At 41.9% G+C, this 21,090-nt stretch overlaps 1 protein-coding gene across 2 annotated transcripts; it reads left to right on the forward strand.

Moving 5' to 3' along the window:
- The first annotated feature begins 647 nt into the window (after positions 1 to 647).
- abcb11b (ATP-binding cassette, sub-family B (MDR/TAP), member 11b) lies at positions 648 to 20,721 on the forward strand. 2 transcript variants are annotated; one of them, XM_037762533.1, is made up of 29 exons: positions 648 to 1,034; positions 1,176 to 1,264; positions 1,432 to 1,450; positions 2,519 to 2,545; positions 2,625 to 2,676; positions 2,760 to 3,058; positions 3,213 to 3,300; positions 4,193 to 4,326; positions 4,412 to 4,583; positions 4,753 to 4,877; positions 4,958 to 5,132; positions 5,787 to 5,900; positions 6,032 to 6,142; positions 6,575 to 6,700; positions 7,145 to 7,348; positions 7,452 to 7,622; positions 8,482 to 8,683; positions 8,773 to 8,842; positions 9,239 to 9,359; positions 9,520 to 9,687; positions 9,959 to 10,063; positions 10,370 to 10,531; positions 10,676 to 10,879; positions 12,678 to 12,919; positions 14,241 to 14,397; positions 14,765 to 14,962; positions 17,141 to 17,347; positions 18,495 to 18,641; positions 19,087 to 20,721. In XM_037762533.1, exons 2-29 carry the CDS (start codon positions 1,186 to 1,188, stop codon positions 19,285 to 19,287), a joined length of 4,080 nt encoding a protein of 1,359 aa, XP_037618461.1. In that variant the 5' UTR covers positions 648 to 1,034; positions 1,176 to 1,185; the 3' UTR covers positions 19,288 to 20,721. The 2 variants fall into 2 exon arrangements, with proteins under 2 accessions (XP_037618461.1, XP_037618460.1); XM_037762532.1 differs by having other exon boundaries at positions 649 to 1,034; positions 2,622 to 2,676.
- The last annotated feature ends 369 nt before the right edge of the window (positions 20,722 to 21,090 follow it).

Genomic DNA, 21,090 nt, shown 5'->3' on the forward strand with positions numbered 1-21,090 from the left:
TGCGTACAAATGCTACAGTAAGATTTAGTGACGTATAAAAAGCGAGAATACGTCAGTGACGTTTGTCACGTTTTTTTATTGACGTTTGTGACGTGTTTTCTATAGTTGAGTTACGTTGGTTCCGTACATTTTTTCTTAGTTTACTTACTTATTTTAAGCCCAACCATGGTGGTGGGGTGGGGAGGTAGATGGATCCGACAAACACCGGTCTTTTAACCATGAGAAAATAGTTATTTTAAGCCCAACCACGACGTTTTCCCTTACCCTAACTAAGTAGTTTTTCTTGCCTGAACATAACTGTGGACATTTGCGTGGCGTACAAATGACACGCGAAAAGCCTAAAATGTGTACTTATGACACGTGTAATGTTGGGGGATTTATACGCCTTCCCGTGAGACCGGGTTGACATTTTTATATAGTGATTGAAGAATTGTTCACTAAAGCTTCTGGTCGTCACTTAAATCCTATTAATCCCTGCATCAATCAGGACCAAACAAACAACAGCATTTTTATGTTTGAAGCCTTACACAATTTGTAGAAGCACATTAGCATATAATTACAAACTGAGCTACTACCTCCCCCATTAACTATACATTATTTCCCATCTAAAGAATGTTGAATAATTCTCATTTATAGCCATCATCTGTGTGAATACATCAGTCATGTTCAGTTAGTAAGGATGCGTTAACGGTGCAGGGCCTCCGCAGGTAAAATATTTGCCCAGCGAGGTTATTGGCCTTTTTAGCAGCATAAACCAACAGGACACTTACCCTCAAAACAGCAAACTCTGACCCCGAGTTCCAGCCAATTCTGTTTATTAAGAGTGAGAATCGCTGCCAAGATACAGTGTCAGGACAAGCTGCCACCACTACAACTAGCTGGGGGACGCAACAACTGAGTGTCTGGATACTGGACTTAAGTGTAGGAGTGCTGCTGCTACAGCTGGTTTAATTTGACTCCTTTTTTTTAGAACTCATGATTACTTTCAATCAAGGATAAGAAAGATAGATTTCTCTTAACGAGGAAACGTGTAGGTAAGTCTCGTTTTTAAGTGGATTTCTATATTTAAAGTGGATGATTGCTAAAAAAAAGAAGTGTGATTTAATGTTCGACATGACCTTCATATACTAATTATTCTGCTTTTGGACATCTGAAATGTGCTTTCTTTTTGCTAGATGAGTCAACATGCCGACTGGATCAGTTAGATTGCAAAGCATTAAAAAACTGGGACAAGAAAACCACAGCTATGAGTTTTCAGATGAAGGTAATGCACAATGACAGTGGATGTGTTCCATTAAACAGAAATGCTCTGTTGTTTTATTTGAATAAAATATTATGAACAAGAATTAAAGCTACAGATGTAAATTGAAAAAGCCTTGAATTCTTATTCTATTAATCAATTAAATTTATTCATGCATTATTGTGTTGCAGAATCAGCTGGCTCGAATACGTAAGTGTTCTTTGGGCTATTTTACGCTATTACACTATTTATGCATTTTTTTCTTAATTAACTTGGATATTGTTTTAAGATCAATAAATTACTGTTTTTTTTATCACTGGTTGAGTTTACAAGTAGTACTCATTATGTATTACTTTACTTCCCTTAACTTGTTAACTATACTTGTCTTTACTTGTCGACTTGACGACTAGATTCGTCTTTACTTGTCGACTTGACTTCTCTTGACTTCACTTTTTGACTTACTGTTTTTTTTTATCACAGGTTGAGTTTTAGAAGTACTACTCATTATGTGTGACTTGACTTGTTGACTAGATTTGTCTTTACATATAGACTTGACATGTTGACTTGACTTCTTTTGTCTTGATTTGTTGACTTAACGACTAGACTTGTCTTTACTTGTCGATTTGACTTGACGTGACTTTACTTCTCTTGACTTGAGTTTTTGACTTGTCTTTACTTGTTTACTTGACTTCTATTGGCTTGACTTGTTCTCTTGACTTGTTGACTTCTCTTGACTTGACGACTTCACTTCTCTCGACTTGTTGACATCTCTTGACTTGTTTACTTGACTACTCTTGACTTGTTGATTTGACCTCTCGACTTGACGACTAGCCTTGTCTTTACTTGTTGACTTGACTTCTCTTGAGTTGACTTTTTGACTTGACCGCTCTTGACTTTTAGACTTGACTTCATTTGACTTGACGACTAGACTTGTCGATTTGACTTGACGTGACTTGACTTCTCTTGACTTGAGATGTTGACTTGTCTTTACTTTTTGACTTGACTTCTATTGGCTTGACTTCTCTTGACATGACTTGTTGATTGACTTGACTTGTTTTAAGTTTTGACTTTCTTCTGAAGTCTCCCTTTTAACCAGAAACGTGGTAGCTAGAAAGCAACATTATCTCTGTGGAGGTCAATGACCATGAGTACTTGTCTGTATGTATGTAGGCAGGCCTATCCACGTGTGTCTACATGCTTTTGTTGATCTCACATGAGACAAAAAATGCATTTGTAGTGTCTTCAACAGTACTGTTGCATCTTTCTTTTTCCATGCAGGACCAAGACAACTTCCAAAGATGATAAGTAAGTACAAGATAGCAATAGAGAGACTGTATATTTTCTGTATATTTACTATATAAAAACTGATCTTCTAATCCAGCAGATATAAGGGAAATGCAGAGCAACCAGCGATACGGGTCGGCTTCTTTCAGCTGGTAAAATATTCATTCTTCACTATGAAACACCTTCTTTCTTCATCTCCACTCGTCCACCTAATGCGAGTGTTGTGCCTGTCCAGTTCCGTTTTTCCACATGCAATGAGGTGCTGATGATGGTGGTGGGCAGCGTGTGCGCGGTGCTGCACGGCTCGGCCCATCCCCTCATGCTGCTGGTGTTCGGCCTGCTCACCGACACCTTCATCGAGTACGACATCGAGCTCAACGAGCTGAGCGACGGCAGGAAGGAGTGCGTGAACAATACCATCCAGTGGAAGAGGAACTACACCGCCGGGAACACGCCGCAGAACCAGTCGGGCTGGGGCCTCATGAACAATTCAACATGGGCAATGCTCACGCCGCTGGAGGGCAGGCCGTGTGGGTAAGTGGGTAGTGAGAAATGCATGAGGTGGGCTGTTTTCGACATCAAATATAGTGTAAGATGTAATATTAAAAGTTTCAGATCTGTGTTTAAGTGCATGTGGTTTTGTAGTTCTCATATATGATTCATTTCCTGTATTTCCGCTCTCTTTCAGGATTCTCGACATTGAATACGAAATGACTCAATTTGCCTTTTATTATGTTGGAATTGCAGCAGCTGTCATCTTGCTGGGATACTTTCAGGTTGGTCTTAAAATGTCAGTGTTTTCATACAAAGAGACTTGTCGAAAATTAGATTAGTCATCCACTTAAAACCAGCTCAATCTATGAAATCTTGAAGGAAATTATGCAACCTATTGAATCCTCCTTCTGCTGCCTTGGTATTCAGCCAACAAGCTTTTATTTTATTTTATTTTATGGTATCAGATTTTCCGCAAATAGTCAACTCCTCTCTCAGATTTGCATTCATGGTCGACCACAACATATTACTGGACAGACTGGAAAACTGGATGGGACCTTTCGGCACATTAATAAACTGGTTTTAATCTTATTTGCAGGATAGGGACTACTTTGTATGGAGGACAAAAATTGCCAAAATAAAAAGTAAATGAATAAATAAATAAAAGGGAAAATAAAACAGAAGAGTAAATAAATAAGGGAATTAATACAAAGTTAATAAAGAAGCAAATTAAAACTGAAACACCAATTTATGTCACATTTTATCAATTAATTAATGGCTACATTTATTTTTAATATTTTTGCTATATTTAATTTATATATCGAGTAATTTATTTATTTTAGGGCTGTCAATAAAATATTTAATTGCAATTAATCACACATTTTTTTATTTGTTCAAAATGTACCTTAAAGGGAGACTTGTCAAGTATTTAATACTCTTATCAACATGGGAGTGGGCAAATATGCTGCTTTATGCTAATGTATGTATATATTTTACAACACAAAACAATGACAAATATTGTCCAGAAACCCTCACAGGTACTGCATTTAGCATCAAAAATATGCTCAAATCATAACATGGCAAACTGCAGCCCAACAGGCAACAACAGCTGTCGGTGTGTCAGTGTGCTGACTTGACTATGACTTGCCCCAATAACCGGTCTTTTACAACTGATAGATCTTCCTGTGGGTGACGTCCGCCGCCAAGCAGATTCAGATCATCAGGAAAATGTACTTCAGCAAAGTGATGAGGATGGAGATCGGCTGGTTCGACTGCAACTCCGTCGGGGAGCTCAACACTCGCATGTCAGAGTGAGTGAGAAACGATGACATGACGTCTGTCTCGTGGAGTATTTTGGAGTATTGGTGTTAAAGTGGTTATATATCTGTTTTACAGTGATATCAACAAGATCAACGATGCCATTGCGGATCAAGTTGCCATTTTCCTGCAGCGCTTCACCACCTTCGTGTGCGGTTTCTGCATCGGCTTCGTGAAAGGATGGAAGTTAACGCTCGTCATTGTCGCAGCGAGTCCACTGATCGGTGTTGGGGCTGGTCTTATGGCTGTGGTGAGACTTGAGATTTCATTTGATTTCTCTTGACTTAACGACTTGATTTCTCTTAACTTGACTTGTTGACTTGACTTCTTTTGACTTGTCTTGTTGATTTCACATTAATTGACTTTCTGATTTCTCATCTCTTCTCCATCAACTCTCCGTCACTCTGTTTTGTCTCTAGTCTGTGGCTAAGCTAACGGGGATGGAGCTGCAGGCCTACGCCAAAGCTGGAGCCGTAGCAGACGAGGTCCTCTCCTCCATCAGGACCGTGGCTGCTTTCGGTGGGGAGATTAAAGAAGTGCAAAGGTAAAATTTGCCAGATAAAAGTTAAAGATTTCCTTTTTTCCTATATATATGAAGCTGAGTTGAGCTCTTGTCCTCTACAGGTACGACAGAAACTTGATCTCGGCGCAGCGCTGGGGCATCAGGAAGGGTCTGATCATTGGCTTTTTCACCGGATATATGTGGATGATCATCTTTCTGTGCTATGGTCTGGCCTTCTGGTATGGCTCCAGCCTGGTGGTGGACACTGAGGAGTACACGCCAGGAACACTACTGCAGGTATCACAATTACCATGTTCAAAATATGCTCACCAGTGCGATGCGAAAATGGGGTCCAGTGCGAATTATCTGTGTTACCATGTTCCATTTCCATCAATGAGGCCCAATGCGTTTCCTCCTGAATAGTGCCGTGTCCACTCCACACACCAAAAACCTATCCAGACAGAATGTCTAAGGGGCTAACGTTAACTAGAGAACCCAAACCCCAAATGTGATGCTAACGCTGGCTGTTGTGGTTAGCCCCGTTCAGTGACCAACATATAACTTTAGCATGTGCATATCCGCTACATTACCATCATCAACCCAACTTCTGGGCGATCTCAAGCCATATATTGTACTTTATTTGGTTGTTGAGGTAGTACTTAATTGGGTGTTGAGAAGGGGACAGCCCATTGTTATTCTGAAACACCAACAGTCTGAAAAATTGGACCAAAAGCATTCATAACAACCCACAAAATCAGTTTTTATAAATCTCGGTGGAAATTTTTCGGAACAAAAATCCATGCTTGATGTCAAACAACAATTATATGGACAAAACAGTGCAAGACAAAACAAAAAAATACTGCTTTGATAAAAATCACATGCAGAATTTCACCATTTCCATGTAACCAAGAGAGACTTTGGAGCTATAATACACTGACCTCTTCATTCCAGGTGTTCTTTGGTGTTTTGGTAGCAGCCATGAACTTGGGGCAGGCCTCGCAATGTCTGGAGGCGTTCGCTGCAGGCCGTGGAGCTGCTACCATCATCTTCGAGACTATTGACAGAGTGAGAATGCTTCATGTTAGAATTTTGCAAGATTTGAATCCCTACAAGGGACTGTATTTTTTTTGACAGGAAACCATTGCCTCTTCTTGACAAGTCTCATTTTTGTTTTTTAAATGTGCCACGTGTGTCAGGAGCCGGAGATTGATTGTCTATCTGAGGCTGGATACAAGCTCGACAGGGTCAAAGGAGACATTGAGTTTCACGATGTGACCTTCCACTACCCCTCCAGACCTGAAGTCAAGGTACTTTCATGCTTCTACACTCGTTATCATCATAGACTGTATATAAGAAGTTTACGCAATCACCGTCGTTTTGAAGCCTCGAGTTTGACATTTTGACTGTCGCCATCTTGGTTATTTGCAACCAGAAGTGACACGAGAGGGTGGCGTAATGAAAAGGTAATGCCTCCGGAGGCATAAACTAGCCATTGAGACCATAAACTCATGTTTACAATGTCTACTGAGGTAATAAATCAAGTGAGAAGTAGGCTCATTTTCTCATAGACTTCTATACAATCAGATTTCTTTTTGCAACCAGAGGAGTCGCCTTCTGCTGGTTTAGCATCGGCTTCACTTTTCAGACCCCGGAGTTGCCCAGTGTTTATCATATACAACTGAGGGTAGAATTAGATTTCAGTGTCACTCTTGCCATGGTGTCATGTGATCTCTCCTCAGATCCTGGACCGGCTCAGCGTTGCAGTGAAGTCAGGGGAGACGACAGCCTTTGTCGGTCCGAGCGGAGCTGGGAAGAGTACCGCTATCCAGCTCTTCCAGCGCTTCTATGACCCTCAAGAGGGCATGGTGGGTTTGACAGCCGAGACACATGTTCTCATGTGATGCTTCTCTCAGCGGTGCTTTTTGTCAACTCCTGATTGTAGATTCCCTTGACGCTGCTGACTCCTTCCTTTTAAGCTTTATTCTAGTCGATTCAAAAATAACCATCCCCCGAGGGTGATAGAAGTACATGATAATCTGTTTCATTATTCAGCCAATGGGTCCTAACAGCCTCGTTTTTCACTTCAACTGGAATTACAGGTCTTTGCACACCTTACTCTCTTATTCCTTTCAGCTTCTAGAGGAGGAAATAGCCTTTTACAGCACAATGAAGGTTATTCACAAGACTAACAACCTTACCATTTGAATCTAGCATTGTTGCAAAAAAAACACATTATTTTGCAGCGAAGCATTTTAATAGCATCATCCATCAATTTTGGCAAATCCAGCGCTCTGTGCTGTCCACCTCAGGTGACCCTGGACGGACATGACATCAGAGGGCTGAACATCCAATGGCTGCGCTCGCTGATTGGCATCGTGGAGCAGGAGCCCGTGCTGTTCGCCACCACCATCGCTGAGAATATACGCTACAGTCGACCCGGCGTCTCCATGGAGGACATCATCAGCGCTACGAAGGAGGCCAACGCCTACAACTTCATCATGGATCTGCCGCAGGTGACGCGGCGGCGGAGGATCCGGCGAATTTCTAAGTGCAAATACGTAAAAGCGACCAATAGGTTTCATAACTTTCCCTGTCATTTTCTTTTTATTCTGACAGAAATTCGACACCCTGGTGGGGGAGGGTGGAGGTCATATGAGCGGCGGTCAGAAGCAGCGTATTGCCATCGCTCGAGCGTTGGTCAGGAAACCACGTATCCTGCTGCTGGACATGGCGACCTCTGCCCTCGACAACGAGAGCGAGGCGATAGTTCAAGAAGCTTTGGATAAAGTAAGTCGCACTGGTCTATGTGCTGTTCTCATCTCAGGTTCGGATAATTTATGGTTTTATTGTGTAGCCTCAACACAGTCTCACGACTAAAATAGCCACGAAATTTAATCTACGAATTTCCCTTTTTTTTCTCTTTGTGACGCTCAGCACGATTGTCAACAACGTGTTTTTCGTGCTTTTTCCTACGAATGTCCAGCAACATGTGGCATACGTGTCAATTTCCGCCCCAGTCTTTTCAAAATAAAACTACTTTGTTAGGTTTGGGAAAAGATCGACTTGGTTAGGTTTAGGCAACAAAACTACTTATTAGGAAAAGATCGTGGTTTGAGTTAAAATAACTCCGAAAGTGCCGTTACTTAAGTACAGAAGTTATGTGACAAATAAATCAACGTTGACTTCTGGTTTCACACGGGACACAAACACCGGTCTCCTTGGGGATGAAGTCCAGTGTTTTCCACCCCAACCTCTTCCCTCTGTGGCATTTACACCTCTCTATACTTCCCGATTCACAATTAAGTGGATTACATAAGAATTCATTTGGTAAAAAATATTGAAATGGCCCAATAACCCAATGGAAAAGAGTTTATTCACTCCAAACCAGTTGCTGGAAACGCGACTAATTCGCATTTCTTATTTTGTGACATTTCAAAAGTTCTTAAAATTTGCTTGACAATTGAATGGAAACACAGCTAATAAGATCTATAGACTATGAAAAGTACATGATCATACCAAAAGAACAAAAATTCACTTCCCAGCCAACAAAAGAGCGCAAAATATTGACCAAATGTGAAATCAAACTTCACTTTTTCTTAGTTCCCAGCATAAATGATGCACTGACATATGTTTGATTTCGTCACAGGTACGCATGGGTCGCACCACCATCTCCATCGCTCACCGGCTGTCCACCATAAAGAACGCCGACGTGATCGTCGGCTTCGAGCACGGCCAGGCTGTGGAGAAGGGCAAGCACAACGAGCTGCTGGAGAGGAAGGGCGTCTACTTCACCCTCGTCACCCTGCAGAGCCAAGGAGACAAGGCCCTCAACGAGAAGGCTCGGCAAAGTAAGTCCGACCCCGGGGTCTCAGAAAGATATTCACCCACTTATAGAAGGATTGTGATCGTCGCTCTTTGTTGGATCTCTTTCATTTAGTGGCTGACGAAGAAGAAGAGCCAGAGAGGCTGAATATATCCAGAGCCGGCAGCTACCGTGCCAGTTTGAGGTATCACCCCCCTGCCCTTCAGCACTCGCTCATTTGCTTATTTGTGTAATCTGTAATATCCATTTCCGCGTCCCTGACTGTGCATCTAAATAGGATTATTACAGCAGTCGTTTTGTGGCAGAAATTGAGGCGTGTCACGGCAGAAATCGGCACCTTCGTTTACTTAATTACCCTCTTCCATTTGCTCCGACATTTGGAGCATTTAGCTGACACTATCATCCCGAGCCACTTAGAAGTGGTGCAACAGCAAGAGGAGGCTCGAGGTCTTCGATCGCCACCATTTACGAGCACCTTAGTAATGAATGCAAGAAGAACAGCTATTCCTGTGTCCTTTGAATATTCATGTGCATGATTGCTGTTTTTCTGACTAGGTAGGTTTTTTGTTTTTTTTTGCAGAGCGTCTATCCGCCAGCGGTCCCGATCCCAGCTGTCCAATCTGATCCCGGAGTCTTCGGTTTCCATCGTCGGGGAGCTCGGCCCCAGAGCCTACTCTGTGTCACAGGCAGACAAATCTCAGGTGTGTGCGCGCGAGTGGGAGGGTTTGCAGTTTTATACGTGGGTTGGTTGACGCAGGTCAACAATAATTACAGTGTAAAACCAATTGAAATGTTTCTTTGTTCTATATCAATCCTCAGGTAGTATATACAGGTATAATAGATGTGTATTTGTGTGCTCAGCATGCCATCCCAGAGGAGGAGGAGGAATATGTGGAGCCTGCTCCGGTTGCCAGGATCCTGAAGTACAACGCACCGGAGTGGCCCTATATGCTTTTTGGATCCTTTGGCGCCGCCATAAACGGAGGGATCAACCCAGTCTACTCTCTACTGTTCAGTCAAATCCTGGCGGTGAGATTTAATCAAAAATCAATTTTTTACGTATCATTTTTAATCTATTTTTTCTACAAACAAACAAACTTTCCTGCTAATGGAGTAAAAATTATTAAAAAAATTCTATATTTACATAAAAAATCTACATAGAGGGGCTTTAAACTGTCAGTCTGACCAACTCTAACAAGCTTGGCCCACCAGTACAGTCCTATGAAAGTGTACGATGGTCCATATTAACATGTTTTTGTATTGCACATATGTCTCTCTCTCTCTCTGTGTGTGTTTGTAGACGTTCTCAGTAACAGATCCCGTGGCTCAGAGGAAGCAGATTGATGGTATCTGCGTGTTCTTTGTCATGGTCGGAGTGGTCTCTTTCTTCACGCAGATGCTTCAGGTAGAGTAGCGGTTTGCTTCGACAAGACTGATTGCTTTAGTGTTTCTCTGCTCGACTTCAAGGTTAGGGTAAAGTCACAAGAGATCTCTTTTATTTTGTCGAATGAATACCTCTCCCTTTGGATGAAAAAAGATTTTCCTACATCCAGCAGAGCAGAGGTGCTGTTCTATGATTGATCCATCAGTTCTGACACCCCCGGGGTAGAAGGACGGCAAAGACACAATTTTCTCATTTTATTACATTACGTTGAAGATCGCTGTGATGGGATTTTAATAAAAACGACTTCCTGTGCGTGTGTGTCTCCAGGGTTATGCTTTCTCCAAGTCTGGGGAGCTGCTGACCTGCAGGTTACGGCAGCTCGGCTTCCACGCCATGCTGGGCCAAGAGATCGGCTGGTTTGATGATCAGAGGAACAGCCCCGGAACGCTGACCACACGTCTGGCGACTGATGCCTCGCAAGTTCAAGGAGTGAGTTGCAGCCTCGGTATAAAAAGATAGTGGGTTTTGAAAAGGAAGTCAGTCCCATATTCGTTTTGCTTGGTATCCTCGCTTTGGATGGTCCAGTCCAATCCAGTAACACCATCCTTCTTTTCCCACTCTTCCTTTTCTAAGGCCACGGGCTCGCAGATCGGCATGATCGTCAACTCCCTGACCAACATCGGCGTGGCCGTCCTCATGTCCTTCTACTTCAGCTGGAAGCTGACGATGCTCATCCTGTGCTTCCTGCCGTTCATCGCTCTGTCTGGCGGCTTCCAGGCGAAGATGCTGACCGGGTTCGCGAAGCAGGACAAGCAGGCGATGGAGGCTGCCGGACGGGTCAGACATTGACGTTTATATTGTACAACTTCACCACAAAATCTATTTTCACCTATCATCGGTCAATCTCGGAAACCCAACGGCTTGCGGTCTAGCGACTGATAAGCCTCTGAGGTCAAGGGTCTATATTTCTGAGGTTCCGATGTAGCCAGCGGATATCCGTGCGCTGCTCATTGTTTCCAGTCCGATTAGCAACTTGAGATGCGAGACCGGAATTGCCGTTGAGAGATGACGTGTACGACCGGATTGTTTCACAAGTAGCCAGTTCATAATGTTAAACCAATAAAAAGCTAAATCATCGCTAGCCGGCCGGTTTCTAGATTGCATTTCGTCCAATGCGTTCCGCCTCTTTTGCTCTCCACACGGACTGTTTACCTGCATTCAACCAAAGCCTGCTCGAACGTGATTGGTCAATACTTGTGGTGTAAGAAAATATCGATACACAGGAGTATCGCGATATTATGTTTTGCGATACTGTATAGATTCTCGGCCACTATTCGATCTTTCAGAGGTTGTAGTGGGCTCAGTTTTAAAGCCAGAGTGAAGATACTGGCATCATATGAAACTAGAAAAAAACTAAAGAATCCATTGGTTGAGTCAGTCCATATGACGCCAAGTGACGCTAAGCCCAAACTAGCTAAATTGAAGGCATGGCCATTTTCGAAGGGGTCCCCTGACCTCTGACCTCAATATATATAAATGAAAATGGGTTCTATGGGTACCCACGAGTCTCCCCTTTACAGACATGCCCACTTTATGATAATCACATGCAGTTTGGGGCAAAAACCATGCAGTATAAATGTGTTATTTTTTCCTATTCTAAAATTGTGTTATTTCTGGTGTATTCTTTATACAATGACAGTTTTCCTAAAATAGATTTTTAAAAAATCAATATATATTGCCTTGCTTACAGTATCGCAATATATTGAATCGTTACCCCTGTATCATGATACGTATCGTATCGCCAGATTCTTGCCAACACAGAGCCCTATTCAATACTACTCGGATGCAATAATCTTGTCCCGTTGCCGACAGATATGCATCTGAATGCAGAATCTGTTGATAGTGATTATTCTTTGGTGACTTTATCAGCATCCAGTTTGATAAAACACCACAGTATTCAGATTTTGAGTGACACGTCAAAAGCGTCGTCTCAATAATCCTGCTCAACTTTCAGATGGAGGGCGACATCAGCCAATTTATCTACTGACAGCAGATAAAAGACGGATTAACAACAGTGTCTATTTTAGTCTCTAGGTTTTTCACTTTTGTCTCATCACTGAAGAACAGCTCTACAGCCCTACAGCTGAACTTGGTACAAAAGCATTTCATCAGGTGCTGCTGTAATTTTGGCAAGTTTGCCGCGGAGCTAACGCTGTCAGGCTTGATACCTACTGGGGCCACCCGGGCTTAAAATGCTGACTGTCATGGTACAGACAACGCAGGGTGGATGAAACCTCGGGAGAATGCAGCGGGAGCCGGAAAGTTCACAATCAATTTACTGTGAATTTCCTTTACACTATCTCAATTATCCCAATGCAGTAAACCCTACCCATCGCAATAAAGTGGATTAGATGAAAGTTTAATGATCCCTATGGGGGGAAATTGGCTTACTGCAGCAGCATAAAATAGGATATAGATAAGAACAGAGCCCATGCTTTATCTATATCGGATCCTACTTCACACATTAAAAACAAATTAGGAACAACTTCTATTCATGTCTGCCTTTTTTGCCCGGTTTTTACGGTGCTGTTTAATCCGGTATCGGAATTTTAACCCCCCAGTCTTTTATTTGCAGATTTCCGGCGAGGCGCTGAACAACATCCGCACCATCGCAGGCCTGGGGAAAGAGAGGATTTTTGTGGACATGTACTACGCGCATCTGGACACGCCGTACGACACGGCCGTGAAGAAGGCCAAAGTGTACGGAGCGTGCTACGGTTTCGCCCAGTGCGTCATCTTCTTGACCAACTCCGCCTCCTACAAGTTTGGAGGTTACTTGGTGCGACAGGAGGGGCTTCATTTCAGCCTGGTGTTCAGGTGAGAGGAGAAGGCTATCAAGTGTGCTTTCCCTATCCTTACTGCAGTTTACATCCACATTTAATGCCAGGTTACACTGCTCAGGCTGTTCTCTTACACCGTTCGTAGCTGTACCTACAAAAAATAATGCACTGGCATTTGTGTATATCCCACAAAATCAATTCACATGTAATCCACGTAATTGTGAGCCATGCAGTATGAAGAGCAACAAAACGCAGCGTAGGACGGAGATCAGGGTTGGTCAAAAACACTGGACTTTCTTCCAGGAGACCGGTGTTTGTATCCCACATGAAACCAATGTCAATGTTGATTTATTCGTCAACTAACTTCTGCACTTTTTTACGCTACTTCCGGAGTTATTCTAACTCAAACCACAATCTTTTACTAAACTTTTTTTTTGCCTAAACCTAACCAAGTAGTTTTGTTGCCTAAACCTAATCAAGTAGTTTTGTTGCCTAAACCTAATCAAGTAGTTTTGTTGCCTAAACCTAAACAAGTAGTTTTGTTGCCTAAACCTAACTAAGTAGTTTTGTTGCCTAAACCTGACTAAGTAGTTTTGTTGTCTAAAACTAACTAAGTAGTTTTGTTGAATAAACCTAACCAAGTAGTTTTGTTGCCTAAACCTAAACAAGTAGTTTTGTTGCCTAAACCTAATCAAGTAGTTTTGTTGCCTAAACCTAATCAAGTAGTTTTGTTGCCTAAACCTAACTAAGTAGTTGTGTTGCCTAAAACTAACTAAGTAGTTTTGTTGAATAAACCTAACCAAGTAGTTTTGTTGCCTAAACCTAACTAAGTAGTTTTGTTGCCTAAACCTAAGTAGTTCTGTGGCTTAAACATAACTCAGTTGTTTTCTGTGAAGACGGAAGTTTATTTTGAAAAGACTATGGATGTAACGAGAGGAAATTGATATGTGTTGCTGGACATTCTTAGGAAACCGCATGAAAAAAGAGGAATAACGTAAAATATGATACGAACCGTTGTATGAGGATACGTTGCACTGCTTTCTATCAGTCTTGTTTAATATTTTTTTAAACATGGCGGACCCCGCCACTACCAATGAAAACTACTGTATAGAGAGGTATTTACAGAATGCAAATACATGTAACAGCTATTGCAAAAAAATGCAAACTACAAATAGTACCAAACACTATATTTGATTTCACAAATATATTAAGAATTATAACTTTAAAGGGGACATATTATGCTCATTTTCAGGTTCATGCTTGTATTTTTACTAGAACATGTTTACATGCACCCCTGTGGTGAGCCAGTGGATGTATAAAAAGATCGATAACTCACATTGTGTTGGTTTCCCTGGCAGGGTCATCTCAGCCATCGTCATCAGCGGCACAGCCCTCGGCAAAGCCTCCTCTTACACACCCGACTACGCTAAGGCCAAGATTTCAGCTGCACGCTTCTTCCAGCTGTTGGACCGTGTGCCTCAGATCAGCGTCTACAGCGATAAGGGAGATAAATGGGTACGAGGCCATATGTTATGCTACGTATTATGTGCTATTCCGCCACATTACATGCTGAGTGCATAAAAAATGAGCGCTGCCTGCTCTTTCCAGGACGGAAAGTCTAATTTATTATTCCTTTATTGCTGTGCTTATTAATTTTACATAAGTCATGTAATGAGATGTATAGATGGAGGAAGGAGACAAGGAAGGCTTGTTAGTCCCTTTAAGAGACATTTTGAATAATAAAAACCCTCATATGACAATTAAATTAAATGAAACTCTTTATTACCGGTGTCATTGGAGAGTCTAATCTGCCTTTAGTGGACAGGAGGTGGCACCCTAACACCTGTAACCTTTGTTCTCCCTCCCTCCGCTGTGTTTTCAGGATAACTTCCAAGGGAACATTGAGTTCATTGACTGTAAGTTCACCTACCCCACCAGGCCAGACATCCAGGTCCTGAATGGGCTGAATGTGTCAGTGAAGCCTGGCCAGACGCTGGCCTTTGTGGGCAGCAGCGGCTGTGGGAAGAGCACCAGCGTGCAGCTGCTGGAGAGGTTTTATGATCCCGACCACGGCAGAGTGGTGAGGACACGCAGCAAAATAATGTTGTTTTATGAAAGGTTTTATAGTATATTCTGTAAATGGTACAATTTTGAGGTACTTGTACTATCTATTTTATGCTAATTAATACCCTTACTTTACAAAATTTAGTGGGACATATTGTACTTTTTACTCCACTACATTTATTTGACAGCTTAGAATTACTAGTTAAAATATAACAACCCAATAGTAATTAAAATGAGCTCCACCTCATCCAGATACAACAGTAAAATACTACTTACACTTTGCATTAGTAAACAATAATCCAATATTATAATGTATAACAGGGGTCGTCAACCTTTTTGATATTTTTTTTAATTTTCTTGTTAATCATTGTGCCATATCAACATTAAGTTTAATTATTACATCACATTTAAATCTCGCAACGGATCTGTAATTTTAATCCATCCATATAGCAACACTTTTAAGAAGATTTTTCATCCATAATCAGGACATTGTAATTATATATGAGAGCACTATGCAGAAAGGCTGCAAACCTTTTGAAAACATCCACACATGATTGAAATCATTAACCCTACCAAAGCTTGAACCAATCGTAGGCATCGAAGGCAACCAGTGCTAGCCAATCAGAGGCAGAGTAGGTCGGGGGAAAACAAAAATCAAACTACCGTAAATAACAGGCCACGCAACTGCCAATGGCTGTAAATGAGGCAATTTGGCATTCGGATGAGAGGGCACGTCAACATTACCAAAAAACTCTCTTGCACACTTATTGCTAGTGTTCCAATGGTTAAGCTACCACAGATATTGATTTGACATTTGAGTACATTTCTCTACTAATACCAGTGTTGTATTCAAGACCAGTCATGATCAATACCAGAGTATTGAGACCAAGACCACACTTACTATAAAATGTCAAACATGCAAACCATAGCCACTCCTCAGGAACTCTATGAAAGATCCCCATTTCCACAGAAAACAAAAGATTCCTCTTCCTTCACCTCTTGTATTGCCATATACTGTATATGTACAGTATATGTGGGTATGTATATAAGTGTACGATGAGAAATGTCTTGATAAAATAATCAAAAGGCACTGCAGAGGTGAATTTTACGTGTGGGAATTGTCCTTAGTTTTCTATGAGCAATCACAGTAATGATGTTAACGAATAAATCGGACAATACACCGGCAATTTGGCGCTATCCCCGCAGTCATGGTCTTGACCAATCATGAAATAGCTAGCTGCAGAGCAACAAATGGTTGACAGGCACGTTAGCAGCTAGCTGGTGAACATATTGGAGCAATTAGCAGCTAAACTGAAATTGGTGGAGACCAAAAACAGAGCTAAAAGGAGAGTGAATATTGGACTTTCATTTGCCCGGTGGACACAAACACGACTCTAAATGAATGCTAATGTTGCTACGTATCTGCCGGATGTGTAAATAGGCAACTGTTTGCTAACACGTTGGTGATAATGCGTAAATGTTCCATTTACAGCTTGTTTCCACTGCCCACAAGAGGCCAAAAATAAAATCAGTTATCGCTGTTTTAAATCAAGGATGTGAACACTTCATCCACCAGTTACATATATACAGTATATATGTTTAAGAAAAACATTAACCTGCCCAGGAAGAATCAGGTGAATGCTTTTCAACGAGGATACGCACAAATGAGAGGTTTGAAACATCATATTGTCACAGCAGATGCTGACCTTTATCAAAATGTCAGCTATCTCACTGTGCGATGAATAAGTCATGCTTTCAACGTGCACTCTCTCATGAGGCTCCTTTAGTGTCACCGTATGAAGTTTATCAAAGTCAAAGAATGATGGCTGGACATTCATGATGGAAGTGTTTCTGACTCTCATGTTAATTCATTCATCAAATCAGACATTTATGCTGAATCTGTGCTATATATTTAAAAAAAAAGGGGCACTCCACCCATGATGGAGGATCGCCTCTGTGCCAGTGAGGAATCTTTGCCAACATTCAAATGGCCTTAATTGAGTTGGAAGTGGTTTGGAAACGCGTAGTCCTGATTCTCTGTTTGAGATTTAAAAAGGACAGTATCACCTCTGCCTAGTTAGGAGAGAAATCACAGCAGAGATGATGTTATGATGGCTCATTAAGTGGATTGTATTTCCAGTCTTTGGTTAATATATTGCTTTCCCCTAATGGTAAAATCAATTGCTTCCTGCAGCTGATTGATGGCCGAGAGTCGTCTCGCGTCAGCGTGCCCTTCCTGCGCTCCAAGATTGGCATCGTGTCCCAGGAGCCCATCCTGTTTGACTGCAGCATCGAGGAGAACATCAAGTACGGCGACAACTTGCGGGAAATCAGCATGAATGAGGTCATCTCTGTCGCCAAGAAGGCACAGCTCCACGACTTTGTCATGTCACTTCCTGAGGTACAGTGGGCGGTTTTGTGTGGAATGTTTGCCAAGCAGATGTCATTATCTTGAGATAACAAAGTTTGTTATCCTGAGTTAACGGTATTGAAAAAAAAAGTTTGAATCATGTCCGTTTAGAGCTTCCATAGGCTACATCCACACTAATACGTTTTGGAAAATGATTTCCATCCAGACGAGCGTTTTAGGGCCATTACAGAATTAATCTCAGTCCATACTTGGACACGGAAATTGTCACAAATCGCTAGAATAATAGCTTTCCTCCTACGCATGCAGGCAATAGTAACTTTTAAAAATGCAGAATTTAACTGCACAACAGCTGCTAGCGTCAACAACAAGGTCAGCAACGCTTGTAACTCGTTGTCCATGTTGAAATGAACCGCTGGTGGTCGAGGCTGATGTTTGTTTTTCTTCTGGAAAAAGTTCATGTGATTGGGCGTGATGCATCAGGGAACGTCAGGTCACGACTGATAAAACCCAATCAGGAAGCGAAGGAGGGTGTCCGCGTCATCGTTTTCAAAGGACGCTGTTTCTGTCCGTCCAGACTAAAACGCAACCAGCGCTTTCAAACGTCTCCGTTTGAGGGGCTCGAAAACGCCGGAGTAGTGTGGATGCTTGGCGTAAACGTAGCAAAAGTTATGCGTTTTAAAATGAAAACGTATTAGTGCTGATTTAGCCACAGAAAAGACAATTGATGTATTTTTGTGTCCATGTTGGGCTTCCGTAGAAAAGACATAGGACGTCATTTTTTGACTATTTGTGACTTCAGAGTTTAGGCCGACTGATAGTGGATTTTTAAGGCCGATGCTGATATAGATACTTAGTTTTAACGATATGTCCGCTGATGGCAATATTTATATTACATAAACAAAAATCTTGATACGGATCCATTGTTTATTCGTCGCGCCATCGGTGTATAAAGGCCTTTAGGATGTTTTGTGCAGACAGTCCCAGGTGACAGAAAAGGCGAGAAAGTCTGAGTGGTTATGGAAAGTCCCAATATTAAGGGCCAAGGGGACACATGACATTTTGTTACTGCTCCTCAATGTTTTCACAAAGTAAACATATTTTTTTATGACCTTACATTGAAAAAGAATACAAATAAGACAGGGGATATGACTCACCATGATATTCCATCCTGCCTCAGAAATACGACACCAATGTCGGCGCCCTGGGTTCTCAGCTGTCCCGCGGCCAGAAGCAGCGCATCGCCATCGCCAGGGCGATCATACGTGACCCCAAGATCCTGCTCCTGGACGAGGCCACCTCCGCCCTGGACACGGAGAGCGAGAAGGTACGCTTCATTAAACTCTGAACGCCGCCGTCGTGTTGAATCCACACACTCCACATCACAGCACAGCGCATCCGCTTTGATATTCTCCGGGCATGGAGAGCAAGGAGGGCAGGCAGTTAATTATTATTATCATTAACATCATTATCATTCATCATCTCTATTATTATCAGCAGCAGCTCACAGTGCATACCAGCCCTCCAGTAGGGCCTCTTTAAGATGTCTATGCAGTAGCTTTTCCACCTCAAATGGCTGAACCACGCTGAGGAGCAAAGAGGCCTCTGCGGCGCGGTTGATACGCTGGAACATCGTAATGATAGTAATCAACGCATGATTGTGAAATTGCTGTAATTGTGAGGCTTGTGCGTCTGCTGTGTGGGAGAACCGATGATGGATGGGCTGTGTGCGAGTCGGTTAACGCCGCTTCCTGTTTGTGTTGTTTTGACAGACCGTGCAAGAGGCCCTGGACAAAGCCAGGGAGGGCCGGACCTGCATCGTCATCGCCCACCGCCTGTCCACCATCCAGAACTCTGACATTATCGCCGTCATGTCCCGGGGCTCGCTGATCGAGAAGGGAACGCACGACCAGCTCATGGCCCTGAAGGGAGCCTACTACAAGCTGGTTACCACGGGAGCACCAATCAGCTAACTGCTCGGGGAAACAGTAGCCAATTAGCAAGGCAGCCGAGAGAGACGAATGTAAGAAGCAGTGTTATTACCGCACATCCAGAGAGAGACGAAAAAGAAAGAAAAGATACACCTGTTCACTCTTACAGTATTTATTTTGGGGTATTTTAAAGTCATTGTCTTTCTGATGTGTTGGCAATTATCTATAACCTTCACTTGATGCAGCGGTATTCAGAAGTATATCCCACAATTCACCAGTCTACAGCGCCAAACCAATCCTCTAACAATAATTAACAAAGAAGTTGAATTCCATGCCATGCTGGATTCAGTCTAAATATTATTTATATTATTCATATCCAAACATAACGTAGTTATACCTCCACAGATGATTATCATTTAATGTATTATTACTGTAATATAGCAAATCTGTTCTTCTTGCTGAAAGTAATCAGAGTAATTTATATATATAATAATAATAATAAATGTTTAATATATCATTTCATCAATGGTTTGGACAAAATGCAATAGTTCAACATTTCCGGAAATACGCTCTTTTGCTCTCTCGCCAAGAGTTAAGACCTTTACACACCGGAAGCGTGACAAATGAGCCACACGAAAATGCGAAATACTCGCTCACTAATAAAATATTATATATTATAGGGTTTTATTGTGAAAGGTGAAATCAGAAGGAGTGTATCGGGTCTGCGCTGCCTTTGTCGAGGTTGAAAGGAGGTTTGCTGTTCTGGTTCGGACAACGGAGCCTCCTTGTTGTTGTTTCATAAATATAGGCTCAACTCAACCTCGTTCTGCACAGCGTGATTGGTTGATGCCTTTGTTCGTGGTGCAAAAGCTCAGAAAAATCGACCTTGTTCCGAAAAAAAAGTACATCCCTTTTTCGCCGCGTAATATTCACGTTGTATGTACTCTGAAATAACTCGACTCAACTCGTTGCGCACAACTTGTTTGATGTCTTCATTCGCGGTGCAAAAGATCAGAGAATCGATCTTGTTCCGGAAAAAAGTATGTCCCTTTTTTGCCGCCTAATATTCACGTTGTAAGTACTCATGCCAAAAGCAACAGTTCGAAATAATGCAACTCATCTCGTTCCGCACAACTTGTTTGATTGATGTCTTTATTCGCGGTACGAAAAGTTAAGAAAACTGATCTTGATCCGGAAAAAAAAAATGTAGACTAACTGTCAGGAAGAAAGTGAATAAGTGTATTTCTCCAAATGTCAAATAATTATTTTTCTTTTTTACATTTTATTAGACAGAAACAATGTCATCCTATGTGTCTTATGAATAGTAAACTATGTGCTTCTAGATAATTCCTTTTAATTGCTTCATGAGATGTATATTCCTCCTCCCAGCTCCTGAATGTGTGTTTGTTTTTCATCTGATTGTAACTTTCATGCTGGCTTTATGTGGGAATTAAATAAAACCATCAAAGTGTGTGAGCCATGCATTAGTGTGAATAAGAGGAACGGCCTCATAAATCAAGCGTGTCCCAGCGAGCTCTGATAAACTTCAGTCGTAACGAGCACCTGGACGCTGTTGGCAGCTACTGGAGACACATCACACACAAGTGGCCACTTGACTGCTTGCAAATGCCGCGAGTGTTTGATTGCCAGCCCAACAAGATCTGTGTATTTCCCCTTTCCTCGAAGCAAAGTTATAGCTGATGAAAACCAGTTTTGTTTAATAGTTTTGAAACAGTTAATCATGCCGTGGAGTAATTAAATCCCTAATAATATATACCATAATGAAAGTTTACCTGTTTGAAGTCATGTCAGTCATCTTTTCGTTGTTCCAGTGCATTTTAAATA

The sequence above is a fragment of the Sebastes umbrosus genome, chromosome 24, assembly GCF_015220745.1.
Source record: "Sebastes umbrosus isolate fSebUmb1 chromosome 24, fSebUmb1.pri, whole genome shotgun sequence".
Taxonomy (NCBI): domain Eukaryota; kingdom Metazoa; phylum Chordata; class Actinopteri; order Perciformes; family Sebastidae; genus Sebastes; species Sebastes umbrosus.